At 34.6% G+C, this 15646-nt stretch overlaps 1 protein-coding gene across 50 annotated transcripts in view; it reads right to left on the reverse strand.

The window, feature by feature from the left end:
- Positions 1 to 15646, reverse strand: part of ABI3BP (ABI family member 3 binding protein) — a 293247-nt gene that overhangs the window by 79221 nt on the left and 198380 nt on the right. For 32 of the 50 annotated variants that reach the window (XM_069551792.1, XM_069551760.1, XM_069551701.1 and 29 more), the window contains 9 exons: positions 14478 to 14534; positions 13380 to 13439; positions 12629 to 12709; positions 9734 to 9808; positions 8797 to 8853; positions 8073 to 8144; positions 7495 to 7542; positions 4474 to 4548; positions 463 to 537 (listed from right to left, as the gene is read on the reverse strand). In XM_069551792.1, the coding sequence (XP_069407893.1) occupies positions 463 to 537; positions 4474 to 4548; positions 7495 to 7542; positions 8073 to 8144; positions 8797 to 8853; positions 9734 to 9808; positions 12629 to 12709; positions 13380 to 13439; positions 14478 to 14534 (600 nt within the window). The remainder of the gene's footprint in view (positions 1 to 462; positions 538 to 4473; positions 4549 to 7494; positions 7543 to 8072; positions 8145 to 8796; positions 8854 to 9733; positions 9809 to 12628; positions 12710 to 13379; positions 13440 to 14477; positions 14535 to 15646) is intronic. The other 18 variants (XM_069551781.1, XM_069551693.1, XM_069551771.1 and 15 more) reach the window with 5 other exon arrangements.

A 15646-nucleotide genomic window follows, 5' to 3' on the forward strand; every position in this document is an offset into this window, starting at 1 on the left:
TCCTCAATGCTGAATAGTGTAAAATTTCTGAAGCCAAGAAAATGGCTAAACATCATTTCCTCCATTTGCAAAACAGTTTATCATTTTCGTGGGAAAATACCAATTCTTTATCTTATTTTGGTGAAACGTGAGCATCGCTTAGTTAACATTACTGGGTTATATTTTAGAAGTCAGAAAAGAAAAAAGCATTCTACCCTTAATTCTAGGTTATTTTTTATAAGTCAGAAAAAAAGAGACGTCTTCTACCCTTGGCATAATTCTCTGCCTTTGGATTATATCAATGTTTACATAAATAATGGAGCACACACGGAACTCTTATGAACACTTTGAAATGATTATATCATGCACGACACAGAATAGTATCTGAACATAAATGAAATATATTCATCCTTCCTCATGTTTCATTGCAGTAGAATGTGACAGTAGAATGCATTTGACTTAAACATGAAATAAAGCATTTACCAGGTGACGTATAGGACACTTCTGGACTTGGTGATGTCTTTGGCTTCAGAGTAACACGCTGGAATACCTTAGGAGCTGAAAGAGAGAGCTTGGACCGTGAGTTATTTGGTTTCAGCCTCTCCCAGTCATGCTTAGCACATAAGATCTGACAAAGCATACACCTGATTATTGCTTTTAAAAAAGTATTGAAACAGGAGTTATATGAAAAAATAAACCTGAAGCTCTAAAAGTAAATCAGTTAGAATTTCAAATACTTTTAAGAAAAATGAAATCTGAGAAACAGCAAAATTTGACTAAGGATAAAGGTAGGATGAAGAAATTTTGGAAACCTTTCAGAAGAGATAGCAATTAAATTAATCTAAGAGTACTCTTCTCTGGATGTTTGCTTGACTTCTTAAACCCATCCTCATGCCTTCCTGTGAAGAATGAGTTCAGTAAAGTCAAAGTGGGACCCCCGAAAGCATGTATGAAAGCAACTTAAAGTCAGATCAGCTACAGCAGAAAGAGAATGGGCAACGGAAGGGAATGTTTGGGCTCATGTTCTGTGCCTCTGGCAATTCTTAGGCTCTAAATAAACCTTTAAATGACATGTTTACAAACTCAAACCATCTTTCCACAGCTGTTCCTTTGTAGTAACAAGGTGCTAATGTAATAGATTTTTGTTTTGTTTTAGTCCTGGGGGCAGCGGGGGAAGAAAGGCCTACTTTATTTATATAGTTCATTTTACAGCTTCAAAAATGCTTTCATAAAGGTCATGCCCTTTGATTCTCACCATAATGCTGAGAGGAAGGAATGATCAGCTTCACTTTGAAGCAAGGTTGGAGACTATTGCCTGGAGTCACATGGTCATTAGGCACCAGAGCCAAGACTTGAACTGAACCCCAAGGTCCAGACATGATCGCTAGGTCCCAACTCTTGGGTTTCCTATATCCCAGCTCTGCAGGTCACATTTTTAACTTGCTCCTCATTTTTTAGGTAGACATAATAAACTGTCCTAACTCAAACCATGACTGTGAGAATTAAGTGTGAATGTCAAAATGATGTGAAAGCTATACTCCTATAAACATTTCTTTCCACTTTTGGAGAAACTTTACAAATTTGACACTGAAAGATCTGAGTATATTTTGCTTTTCACATTGTTTGCCCCCTCAAAAATTAGGAGCAATTTTGATGGTTATAAGATTTCTAGACATACAATTATTAATAACAGGATTGTTCACTGTTACTAATGAACATAGGAATCTAAAATCAAACCTATATTTAATGATAAAATATTCTTGATGATTTCTTCCAAATTTTTGATCCCAATATGTCCTCAAAGGCCAAATATAGTAAATTTAAATTTCCTATCTAATTTATCAACATAGTTTAAGTATAAATAAGGCAGCATGCCCAATTATAGAATTTCATTCTGAAAATAGTGGTATATAAACAACTGCTTTGCTCTTTAGGTTGTACATGCTATGTTGGATGATGGCCTTATACCCCAAAAATAACAATTTGCATTTGGTGTTGCACATACGAACAGAACATTCTCCCATTCAAATGACCTTTTGCAACAACTAGCCGGGTGTAAGGGGGGAAGTACTATGAGAGTTTAAACATTTGTCTTTGAACTATTGAGTGATACACATATATACATACGAAACATCCTTGAAAGACTATAAAAACCTAGGGTATTGCTGGCTATTAAGTAAAGCTCATATTCTCCTGGGTAAGAGAGATCCTAATTTCACCCACTTTTAAGAGGAATACGTAGAATGAACAATTTTCCAAATCATCCCCTTATATTAGGCCACCCTGACAAAGTTGGAAGTATTTGGGTGGCAGCTACTTTCCAGGGGAGATGCTGATGGACTGGAGTTTGCTCAGCTGGGACGGAATCAAGATGCTCTCTTGTTACAGTCTGCAGCCACTCCAGGGTTTCAGAGTTGGAGTGGAACCACTGAGTGTATGCATCTGTCCATTCTGAAGCTGCTTATCTTGTCAAGAAAGGTTAGCTAAAGGTCTAAATCAAAATCAAACAAGGTTGAAACTTAGAGTGTCATAATCGGAAACTAGAGTAAGGTCCTGATTTACTATGTCGATTTTTGTAAGTATAGAGTACAGCTCAAAAAGATAAAATTATGAATGCCTTCCTTCTTAGTTCTTATCTCCTTTACTTTTTATAATGTTGCTAACCAGGGCTTTATAGCCTCAGTGTTTTAACTTCCAACACATCTTATTTTTCATCTGTCTGCTTACTTTCCAACATTCATTGTTTTATGCTTTCTTATTTCTTTCCATTTCTCCTTTTCCTGCTACATTTATTCTATTCTTTATATTCACATAAAAGGTTGAGAGTTCCTTTCATGGTTTTAACTGTTGATTTCTTAAAATTAGATTTTAGTTTCCTATCCCCAAATTTAATATGCTTGCTTTTAAAATTTTTATTCTATTAATTTTTACTTATTCACTAATTCCAATTATTTTCCCCAGCATTTCTTATATATTAACGTTTCAAATTTATTTCCTGTTATTTTTAAATTCCTTATTCTTTCAGATGATTGTTGCCTTGATACCTTCATATACTTACGTATCACACCCATATTATTTTTTAGCAAAGTTTTAGTAATTAAAAACACATTTTAAAATACATTAGAGCAGATTGAAAATCATTAGCTAGATGTGGTACCAGGACTTTCTTTTAAGGAGTTTTCCTTTAAAGAAAAAATAATGGGCAAAATTTCTCTCAAAAATATAGTAGAAAAAAACATTAATATCTCTCAGGTATTCAAGATCATTTCCAAATCTAACAGTTCTTCTTTTTTTTTTTCTTTCAGTAGGGATACTGAGATGTGATTAAAGATTCTGTGGTGGTAATTCAGAGCTATCACCTGGATCAAGCGTAACTTTGATGCTGCTAACATTTTCCTTTCCCCAGATCACTGGTGATAGTTAGGGTTCCTTTCCAGTACACTGGGTAGGTGCACTTCACATGCTTTTTGGAAATGGGCCATGTATAAACAAATTTAAATATAGGTGATTGGCTAGACTGTAACTACCTTGACCACAGAAGGCCAAAATTTTGTTTCACATTCCCAGGCTGTAGCACATCACCTGGCATGAAGTCAGCATGCAATAAGTATTTGTTGACTGACTAACTGATGAAATGAACTAGCTAATCAGCCACTTCAGGATCAAGGGGTGATGCAATGTTAACTTTAGAGGGAAGAGTGACAGCAGGACTAATGACAGCAGATTAGGCATGACTGGGTATATGCTTAGAGTAGGCGTCAATGCTGGAGATGTCTGGAAAAACTGATGGAGTCCAGAGGCTGGATGAGGACAAGAATAAAAATTGATGTAAAATGCTGAGAATCTGCAACTGATATAAATGAGAAACCAAAAGGAGGGAAGTATGAGATTTCTTTGAGGTATGTCAGGTTTATGGCAGCCTGAAATGGAGATTTGCCAAGGCAGTCAGAGGAAATGAACAAGATCTTGGTTGAGAAGTCAGGGTTAATCATTCAAGTAAGAACCTCCATACTATTAAAAAATAGTTTATAATGACTCTTGTTTAGCTCCTTTCCAAAACTCATAGCAAAACAACCAAAGCAATATTATGTAAATATTTTATAGGAGAAGATACATATTAAAAATCTTCATGACCTAATGTTAAATAAAATTGACTGAAAGGCCAAAAAGTAATTAGGGGACTGGTGGGTGAAGCACATTCAAGGATCATGGAAGGGTCTCTCAAACTAGGAGAAGCAAAAGGAGTAGGCAGGCTATTTTTTAAAGAAATTCCATATTTCTCTATCCCCTTCTCAAATAACATAAGAGTAGGGAAGCTTTTTGGAATAAGCCACTTTAATACTATACTTTTTGATAAAGTTTAAATATAAGTCTTTATTAGGTTTCAAAGGAAGAGTTGTTTTATAAGGGTTAAAAACCTAACTTGCTATAATTCAACGGAGTAACTCTGCAAACATCAAACTTTTCAGGCCAGAATATAAAATAAACATTTACCTGATTGTGTTTGTGGGATTCTTGGATGTGGAGAGGTTTTTGGTTTGGGAGGAGTTCGTGGTATCTGCTTGGAAGCTAAAAGAAAGGATACAGGTTCGGAGCTCTTGAGCTTCTCAAGAATAACAGTACCTAAACTTCTAGGAGCTCAAAGACGTTTGTTGAGTGACTGAAGACGTAAATATATAGCAATTATCATAGTTAAAGCTGGCGAAGAGCAATAGAATATAAGAAGATAATTTTCTTATTATAATAGAAAACAAAATAAGAAAGCACATTAACTAATATCTAAGATACTCAGCTGGCAAATGAAACTGTTGAAATTTTAGGATTATCTTCTTCAAATACCTATTAAATAGGCTAAAAATAAATTTCATAATAAAATAATTCATTCTTATTATAAGTTCACATTGCATTATCAGAGTATCCCAGTATAATATTTTAAGTACAAAGAGACACAATTTCTTCTAAATAAAAAGCATGTTACATTCCAAATATACCTAGAAGGTGAATATGTCTTAATAAAAGAGTTATGGAAAAAAATTAATCTTGTTAAGCAAAACATAATTTTTATTTGTCATATTGGGGAGGAAAAATTGAACAGAAATTGAAAGGATACATTATTGAAGGAAGTTATCCTTTTGCTGGGCAATTCTCAAAAGAGTTCTAGGACATTCAGTGTAAAAGTCAATTTTTTCACTAAAAAATTAAAGGTTTATCCTGCTGGAGAAAAATAATGCAAGGTCACAGCTTGTGGAAACACCTGTTTGGTTGGATTAAGTGTGTCTGAGATAAAGAGAAACAAGAAGAAGTAGATGGTTTCCAAGGTCATGGAGTTTCAGACCCTTAAGAAAAGCTTGCTGAAAATAAGAGTTATTAGATAAAGAAGTTGAGTCTGTAGAGACTTCTTCCTGATAATTAAAATATACAAAGCATGCAATGGTTTCAGTGGAATCTTCTCGCCTGTAGAAAGAGGAACAAGATATGTTGGAGATTATACTGGTTTAGGAGCCAGAGATTAAGAACTCATTTTGCTGATCATTTGGTCTACAACCTCGGGTTCTTCATCAAAAGTAAAGGATTTTTAAGAACCCTTCCAACCCTACAATTCTATACTTGTACAGTTTTCTTAGTCTTGTGATACTGTGACTCTGAATTGCTTTGCTTGCTGAGGTTCATACTGATAGGTTATTTGCAGCCTTGGGGTATAAGAGACCATCTGTAGGTAAAGGTGTGTTATGAAGCAATTCTATAAAAAATAATTCAGAATGAGATTGGTATCACTGGTAGTATCTGCAATTAAATATTTCAATAATATTAATAACCACAGCTATTAAAAAAAACTTGAAAACGTTAGAGATAATAGACACAGATCCAATTAATACAGTCAGTGTGGAATTTTGGTAAAATTAAACTGTAGAGTTTAATAGGCAAAGTTTAATGGGGCATTCTGACAATGAATAAAATTAATGAATAATTATATGAATAAAATTAATATCCATATCTCCTTTGGAAGTAGGGCCATATAAAATAGTTTATATGGACAATGAATAAAATTGATAATATGAATAAATTAATGAATAAAATTAATATCCATATCTCCTTTGGAAATAAAATAGAGCCATATAAAATAGTTTCATGGCCATCAAAATACAAGTTTGAGCTTACATATGATAAACTGCTGTTCTGAGAGAGCCTGTAGACACTGAAAGACTTTTTTCCTTGTAAGAAGAAGTACATTTAGCTATCTGCATCGATGCTGTGTTTTCCTACATTTCAAATTCCGCCAAGGAAACCCTTATGACTTGCCAACTAACTGGTGTGATTTCAGTTTCTCTTATTTGTATCCAGTGAAATGGCCAAGCTGCCACAGGAAGGAGCAGGAGAAAGTAGAAAGGTGATAAAGCATTTAAAGTTGGGATATTTATGTTTTAAAATAGAATATAAATGTTCTTTCCCAGAAATATTACTATTTCCTATATGAAAGACTTGCGGAGTAGCTGAGAGGTGTGTTTCAGTTAATCCTAAATGATATTCACAACACTGCCATGGGACTGGCTACGCATTATGGATTGAAAGAGGAACGGGGCAGCAGAAAGGTAGGATCGCCCATCAGAGACTGTGAGCAGCAATCATGGCTTCCAACAGGAGTCCATAGTGCCCAACTATCATCTTCCTGTTCTTTTAAGTTCTGTGAACATTCACTTTCTACATGAAATACGAAACAATACTCAGTGTGGTCTGAGGCTCATCTGGGCTGGCTAGAATTACAGTTTGGGGAGGCAGAGGTGATGTTTCTACAGTAATTGAAGGAATGGACCCAGGGTTACTATAGTGCTTCATGCACCCTTAGTACAGAAAGGATGGTAACAGGCAGATTTTACAGAAAAAAAGTTGCAGTGAATACCACTCCTACTTCTTAATAATGTATTTAGTTTAAAAACTGCTTAGAGATGCCAGGTTATAAAACACTTTCAAGGTAAGCAATATCCTTAATTTTTAAATTATCGCTCCACATTAGTACCTCCCCCAATAATCCTAGAAAGATATGTTCAAGAGTAACCATAAAACAAAGTAATAAAAACTGTTAAAGCATAAGCCATTCAGCAGCACTGAATTATGTTTAACAAAGAAAAAAATCAAACAAGTAAATCAACGTGATGAAATGACTGCTAATGAAAAGTGTGTTGCTAGGGCAGAAGGTATAAGTGGATCATCGTACAAAAATATATTATCTGAAATATTCAACATAAAACCAAATTGGCAGAATGTTCAACCTTAGGAAAAAGATGCTTTAGATTTGACAGTTTCAGTGACTGAAATAGCAAGAGGCCAAGATCTAGATACAAAGCTGAATGAGAGAAGACACTTTTTTGGACAATGGTTATGAAGAGAAGCATGTAGAAAGAAAATTAACTGTGATGAGGAAGAATGATGTTGCAACATGGATTGACAATGAAGGAGAACGTGGGTTTTCTGGTGATGGTGACAATGAGGACGAAAGCTGCCCGGGTATATCATTACCTAGTGTGGTCTCAGGTGGTTCAGACACATGTGTAATAGATTCCACAACTGCATCAAAACAAAGGAGAACAATTTTAACAACTGTAGGATGGTAAGCTGCAGTCAAGTATTTCTTTCTTGAATATCAACCTCATTCTCTTGGGAATCTGCATCACATTTTTACAGATAGGACAACGGGTTAGGATAAGAAAAAAGTGATCTGAGAGGGACATCCTATTCTATAATCCTCAACCTCCAAGATTTATATTTTAATCATTAACTGTCAAGTGTTATTATGTCTCAATATATAGATACCACAGAGAAACTGAAGTTTATTTCTGTATTCAGAGAGTCAATTATCATGTTAATTTTAGGAATTCAAGGATTTTAGAAGCTATGGCTCTTCAAAGCGATTGAACAGTAGAACAAGTACCCCAGCTTGGACTTTCATATTCTATGAAAAGTAATAGATACTAATTAGAATATTTTGAATCAAAGAATCAAAGAATCAAAGTACCCCAGCTTGGACTTTCATATTCTATGAAAAGTAATAGATACTAATTAGAATATTTTGAATAAAAGAATCAAAGCTTTACCACCTTCTGTCTCTGGCTCCTCTGGCCTGAGTGGTGCTTTGGCAGTGGAATAGACATAATCTATTTCAGTTGGTGCTAGAGAAGAAACCGAATGGTGGGTTAGCGGTGGGCAGCCCATAGCACCCACTGTAATGGAACACTGTTTAATTTGAAAACAGAGGTTAATTATCCTAAATAGATAGATTTGTGAGAATAAGTAACATTTAGGTAGAATATGAAGATGGCTACAATTTAAGAGGGCAGAAATGAAGGCAGTGTGCGGTGTGGAACACACACACGCACACACGTGCTAGCAGGATCTACAGCAATTTCCACCTGGAGCAAAGCAGATAACTTCATTTCCTTACATATTTTTGTTTAAGGATTCCAGTGAGAAAAAGACATAGAGTGAGTTCTTTGAAAGCATGAGGATGAATCCTAAAAATGAAAATGAAAAATAGGATGTGCATATTTGCATGAAAAGAGTGCTCAGAATATTAAAAAATGAAATTTTGCATTCAGAGTGAGAGGGAACTAAGTAAGGAAATTGTGAAGCTTGCATAGGAACACAGCAGGCACTAGCACAATGTGCTGTATATAATATTTAATTGTCAAGATTCACTGGATGAGCACAGGCAAGATGTGAGAAGCCATGAAATGTTACAAAGCATGAGGACATCCCAAGATGACTTCTGCAATGTGATGGAAAAGCACATATACCTGACTTCCCATTGGGGAACATTATTACCTATAGCTTCCTTTGATGACTCAGTGCTAAATGTAAGCGATTCCAGGACTTCAGAAACTAGCAAAAAACACAAAATGGTACAATTTATCAAGGATGACTTGTTGCAAGCATTGAATAAATTCACACAAAGTATTTAGACACGTGCCTTGTACTTTAAAGTACTCAATGTGAGCTATTACTGTAATAACAATAGTACTATTAACACTAAAGGAAACCCTAATAACTGAATTCATAATTTTATAAGTACTGTAGGTTATCATTAACAACCATACCTTGTTCCATCAACATAAGCATCAAAATGCCATTTAACTAGTTAAGAGATACACAAAGGGGATGAAAAGAAATTATAATCCTGTTAGGAAAAAATAAACATCTGGTGTTTCAAAATAAATGTCAGAGGGTTGCAACAGCATTACTAAGCATAATCTTAAAAATTTGTTTTTAATTTTGAAGGGCAATAATGTTTAGGTTCATACTGTGTAAGGTGAAATTTTGTTACCTTCAGTGAAGTGAGAACTTTTTTCTTTCTTAATGGTCACAACTGAATGAGCATTCTTTTTACATAGCAGAACACAAATTTAGCTTACTACTGAAGAGAATCACAAGTTTGTAGCTTAGTGAAAAATAAAGGTAAAGAATAGAATCAGCTCTTCTAAGTGGTTTTGTTGACTACTTAATCAGATATGTGATTATTCTCTGATACAGAGTAAACCCAATGAAATGAAGGTAAGTATTTCTATACAGTTGAATAACAATTAATATGAAAATAATATATTACTAATTTACACTTATTTGCAATCATGGAAAGAACATGTGCCATATGTAGAGTTGTTAAATGCATATTCTTTTGTATTTTTCAATGTTTGGAAATACAATACTTGGGGTGTGTTCCCTGAAGCTCAATGGTGTATCCAGGCAGATTAAATAATCTATTTACCAGGTTGACTTTGTGTCATTTCTAGGCTTGGTGATGTCACTGGCTTCAAAATAAGAGTTTGCAGTTCAGTGGGAGCTGAAAGAAGAGGGTCTAAGTTGTCAAACTAATTATGGATAATTTATGTCACAGAATTTAGACAAAGGTAGCAATACAAAGACCTTCAGAATCACAGTGTTATGAATAGGCATGCAGAAGAGATTGGCAAATTATGCATCCCTCAGTCCAGCCCTCTTCCTGACCTGTGAACTAAATGACTTTTACATTTTTAAATGATTGAAAAAAATTAAAAGAGTAATAATCTATGACATGTAAAAAATGGTATGAAATTCAAATAAGGTTTTGTTGAAACACAGCCACACATACAAACTAAAATGACTCAAGGCCAAGATGTAAATTATATACAAATATGCCTTGAATCATCTTAGTTTGTATGTGTGGCTGTATTTCAACAAAACTTCAATGACTTCAAGCTACAACAGCAGAATTGAGAAGTTATAATAGAGACTGAATGGCCTCCAAAGCCTAAAATATTCACTATCTAACTTCATATTAAAAAAAAAAATCACTGATTTACTGATCCCTGATGTTAATTATCCTTCTAGAAAAAGCAAGAGCCAGTTTGAAAAAGTGAGAGTCTTAAAGATTACTGTATCTGAATCTATATTTCCACAAGGGCTTTCTAAAAATTTCTTACAGCTGATTTCAAGACAGTATTATTAACAAAATATTCAATATCATCTAGGAGTATTTTGTTCTATGTTCCAGCTTGACCACCCCCTCAGGTACCATCAATATGTGTCAAAATGTTTTATTTTCTTGTTCTTACCATTCCAACTACCAATTTAAGTCCAAGTTATTTCAAAGCTCAACTATTCCCTGTAAGACCACATAGAACCTTGATTCCTTTAAATGTTTTCTTTCTATATTTTTAATCAAACAAGCTGCTTTTGTATAAGCAAGTTATCTTTCATCTAAGAAAAATTCAAGACTCAATTCTTCACAATTATATTGTACTTTAAGAGGTAAAACATGCCCTTAGTTTTTTTTATCTCTATCTCTGTTCCACACCCCACTTTGCTCAACTACTAACATGGTGCTGGGACCACAGAGGGCAAGGAAATGGTTGTTTACCTAAGACAAAGAAGCAATGCTATTTTAAAAAGAAATTAATGAAATAGAATGCTAAGAGAATTGAATAAGATGCATCTTTTGTCAGAGACAATTCTTATGCATTTGGCCCATATAGATCTCCTCCAACCATGAGCATTCTGGCCCATGTGCAATTGTAGAAATGCTACCTTCTCTCTTAGACAGCACAGAGGAGGGAAATGCAAGTTAGCAAGCCATATCACTGTCACTCTTGGGACCCAACTGCAATGGGCTGGAAGGACTTCTTAAACTAAAATCCATAGATTTTCTTGGTTTCAACTGTGGAGCTTAGAGAAGTTTAAAGTTTGTAAGAAGGATGTTCCCCCCTGCCCCATGTTTTGAAACTAAAGGAAGAAAATGTTGAGTTGCTATTGTATTTGTAGGTCTAAAAACCATCAGCATTGAATGTGGACCAATGTTTTCTAAAATATTAGATTTTCTTGGCTTTACTGCCCAAGTTTGAAAATTTCACTTTACTGTCCAATTTGTTCCTTATCACTGAGGGTCTTTCAGAGATCAATAACAAAATTTGTTAAGGATATAGATATTACTATGTATAATTAGATCCTCAGAGAGATTCCTACTTAATAATGATTAAGAATTAATGCTAAATTGTAGTGGAGAATAAGGAATAGTCAAGTTCATTAATGATGGCTAAGCCTATAAATTATATTCGCTAGAACTGACACTTCCAAGAAGCAACCTTTTAAAAATAATTTAATAGGGAAATCATTCCTTGAAATAGGAAGAGAATAATAAGAATATCACAAAGAATTTTAGAGAGTGGTTCAGAGAAATTTCATGGTACTTAATTATCACCATTTTATAGATCTACATACCAGATAGAAGGGGCACAATTTAGACTTCAGACTCTTCACTGAATCACATAATGAAATGCTAAAGGGGATTTCATGGCAGATAGATTTCCTGACCTGGATCCAGGGACATCTGTTGCAAATAACAGGTAGCTCTTGAATTAAGAATCCTGACTACTTATCAGATGAAGCATGAAACAGAATTACAACAGCAATCATAGGAAGCAGGAGCAACTCTGGCCATGATAGTGATGGGGTGGGTTTTTAATGAGGTCACAAAAGTCATTACCTAATGTTGCTTCTGGAGCTTCAGAGCTATGAATAACCGGTTCAAAGCTTATAGCAGAAACTAACCAAAAGCAACAAGGGGAACACAAGAAAGTTTAACACACACATAGAAAGTCTTAATTTTTCTTTCAAAACAATTTCAAATGACAACTATTTTTTTAACTTTTGTAAATTCACAGAAAGCAACTAGTCTCTGAGGCTAGTAGCAATTCATCACGGAAAGTAGGTACAACCTTTGAACTCTGCTATGAATCTTAGTATAGTGAACATGAGACTGGCCTAGGTGTTTGATTTTCTGATTCTAATACGGAAGCTTGCATTAGAAATTCTGTTTAGGCAATATATGTTAAAAATATGTGAAAGGAATTTGTTGTATTTCTTGGAAGTTGGGAAAAAACCTATGGTTATGTACTATAATAGATCATGTGTGTTTAACTGTAGATGTACCATAAGTAACTATGCCAGTATTGCTACAAATAAAAGTGACCAAGAACTCATCCAGGAAGCAGCTGCTAACCATACTTTAATGCCTCAACTCTTAGAGAACATGAAGTCTGTTACTTTCCATCAAAGGCACTGCGTTGGGACCCCAATGGACACACTGCTAGGGTTTACCCCTCAAACCATGGAATAACACATTTACCCAATTTGGTCTGAGGTGCTTCAGGGCTTGATGTGGTTTTAGGTCTGGGACGTGGACGACGAACTCGTGTTGTTTTATAAGCTGAAGGAAGAAATATTGGATTATTATTGGATTATTATTATTCCAGTGAAGGTGGTATTGGAAATAAGGTTCTAGAGTTTCTAAAATATGTTTCCTTGAAATTTAAGGCATATATTTTTAAGATCCAAATGTTTTTGCCTATTTTGTTCATTATTTTATCACAAAGAGTCTTACGGTAAAATTTACGCATAAAATTAAGTCAAGAAGTGAAGAGTCCTATAAATCTCTAACTTTAAAAAAGGTAAGGACTATCATCAAACCATAGGTAGTTTACAGTAAGAAATTTAACTACTCCCCCAAGCCACAGAACTACACATTGTTATGTTTTAGTTCATCTAGAGAAGATAAGACACTCCTGACTGCATTTGAAGCTCAGCTTTAAAAATGAGCCCCATTTAGACAAAAGTAGTACATGATATAAATTCAGTTAAGATTACACAGTAGAAAAATACTCTGACCTAATCCTGTGCATATCTTTTAAAACAATAGGCAACTTCTTTTAGAGTCTTCAATACTCTTATTGAGAAGGATAATCAAGTTGCAGAACAGCAGAGGATGACAAGATAGTCTTAAGAAGCTAATGATAATGTGATGATGATGAGGATGATGATGACAGAATGAGTAGATAATGGGCAGGAAAAAACTGCTGTGAAACACAGAATATCATTACCTAATGTTGTTTCTGGAGCCTTGGTTGTATGAGTGACAGGTTCAATGACGGTAGGAAGAACTAGCCAAAAACAATAAAATAAACCAAAGAGATTTAAAAAATGTACTTGAAGACTAATTTCAGAAGCTAATTTTTAAGCTTCAGAACAGAGAGAAAGGAGACCATAATTGTTCTTTGCAGATCTGACCAAATTATGGCCAATATCCATTAACCTCATAAGACAGGTTATGCACTTTGTTCAATATCACTGTGGTCAACAAGAAGTTCTAGATGTTTGGTTATCTGACCCTTGCTAGTATGGAAGACTTTGCTAGATGAGCTTTTTACACGTTTATGAATATAATAAACATGTTAGACTTTTCTAACTATTGGAAAAACCATTTATCAGCCTATTTGCACTTCTATACAAGCTGACATATAAATGTCTATTTTGTTCCCTATTTCAATAATCATAGGTATAATAATGAATTCACATGTTCAAAAGTATAAGGATCAATGTAAAAAATGGGGCATGCTCATCAAAATTTCAAAGTGGTTCTTCATTCAGTAAAAGATAAGAAACTCTTAAACCCTGTTAAATAAGGAGAAAGAATCAGCCTATTCTATCATAAAAGCCCATCATTCAAACGTTTAAGATTTAGGCACGTTCAAAAATTTGACCATTATCTAAAAGCATTATTCCTTGAAACAACAGATTCACCAGTACAATCACACAGATCCTAATTCAATAAAAAGTAATACAATAAAAAACATGGCATTTCTACAATTGATGAGGAAAACACAAATGAGAAGAATAAGAGATAAATGGGAATTCATGTTTGAAAGAAAGCTTTATAGTCAACACTTTAAACAAATGTGCATGATCACATGACAATGTTGAGTAGATACACAGCAGTCTGACATCCTGAAATTAGTAGATACACAGTTCTCTTAGAGTCAACAGAGGACATAGAGCTTAGCATAATTACAAGATAAAGATTGGAATAGAATGACAACAGAGGGGTTAGAAATGGTTTTAAGATGCAAGAGAACCTGTGGCTATAATGGTATGACAATGAACAGGAAGAGCACCATTTGAAGGACACACATGCTCATTACCCACGATTTCTGGAGCTTCAGTTCTAAGAGTACCAGGTTCAAGATCTGTAGTAGGAACTAGTCAAAAAACAATGAAACAAACACTTGTGAAAAGTCAGCAAATTAAATCTTACCAGTATAATATCGCTTCAGTAGGTACACAACAATTTGAAAATTTTTTGAAATCACATACTTCTTATTTAATGATTTGATCACCTAAGGCTAGGTAGGTATTCTTTTATGAGACAATCATAGCAATACACAATCTGATAAATATCTTCATAAAGTCAACATGAGTTTCTCCTAGGTATCTAAGTACTTAATTCCAATCACTGTAGAACACTGATCTAGGAAAATTATCTAACCATTTTACCAAATATATACTTAGGTAACTGTTCTGACAACTGTTGACTTTTCTGTGGAAGCTTTAAGAAAACAATATGTCTAAGTTCTCATCACAAGGAAAAATGTTTTTCTACTGCTTTCATCTCTCTATATGAGGTGATGGATTAAACTAAACAACTAAAGCTACTGTGGGGATCATTTCATGACACATGCAAGTCAAATCACTACGCTGTATGCCTTAAACTTATACAGTACTGTATGTCAATTTTCTCTCAATTAAATTGGAAGACAATAGCATGTCTATGTAAGCATGTATACAATAAGTAGATTTTGTATTTACAGACATGGAAAAAAATTAAGCCAAGTGAAGCATACAGATCTTGTTGAGAACACCTATTTGGAAGTAGGCTGAGACCTTATTTGAGGCAAAAGCACTCAATAAATCAGGATATAAGAACAAATAGTGTGTGGTGCCCAGTAAAGCACTTAACGTGCTCTGTTCTAATCACAAAAATGCTGTACCCTGTCTAGGGGAAGAGACCATTGCAAGAGAGACCACTGATACTTTTGGGTCAGATCCAAACTTCTGAGTCATACTTTCAAGGACTTTCTTCAACTGCTCTTATGGACCCTTCCAAACACAGTACTCTTCACTACCACTGAGAAGCAGAACCTCCCTTCACTGAGAAGTCTGTGCTCGCTGGTTGGTCTCTTCACCTTTCTTTTTGTCTGTCAGTCTCCATGATTTTAAGACTTCTTACTTCTGTCCTTCACAGACTTTTCTCTCTTTCAGCTGAGAGATGTTTAGAGCCCCTCCATAAAAGAACTCTGTTCGCACAGACATA

Source organism: Ovis canadensis, chromosome 1 (assembly GCF_042477335.2).
Source record: "Ovis canadensis isolate MfBH-ARS-UI-01 breed Bighorn chromosome 1, ARS-UI_OviCan_v2, whole genome shotgun sequence".
Classification (NCBI taxonomy): Eukaryota; Metazoa; Chordata; class Mammalia; order Artiodactyla; family Bovidae; genus Ovis; species Ovis canadensis.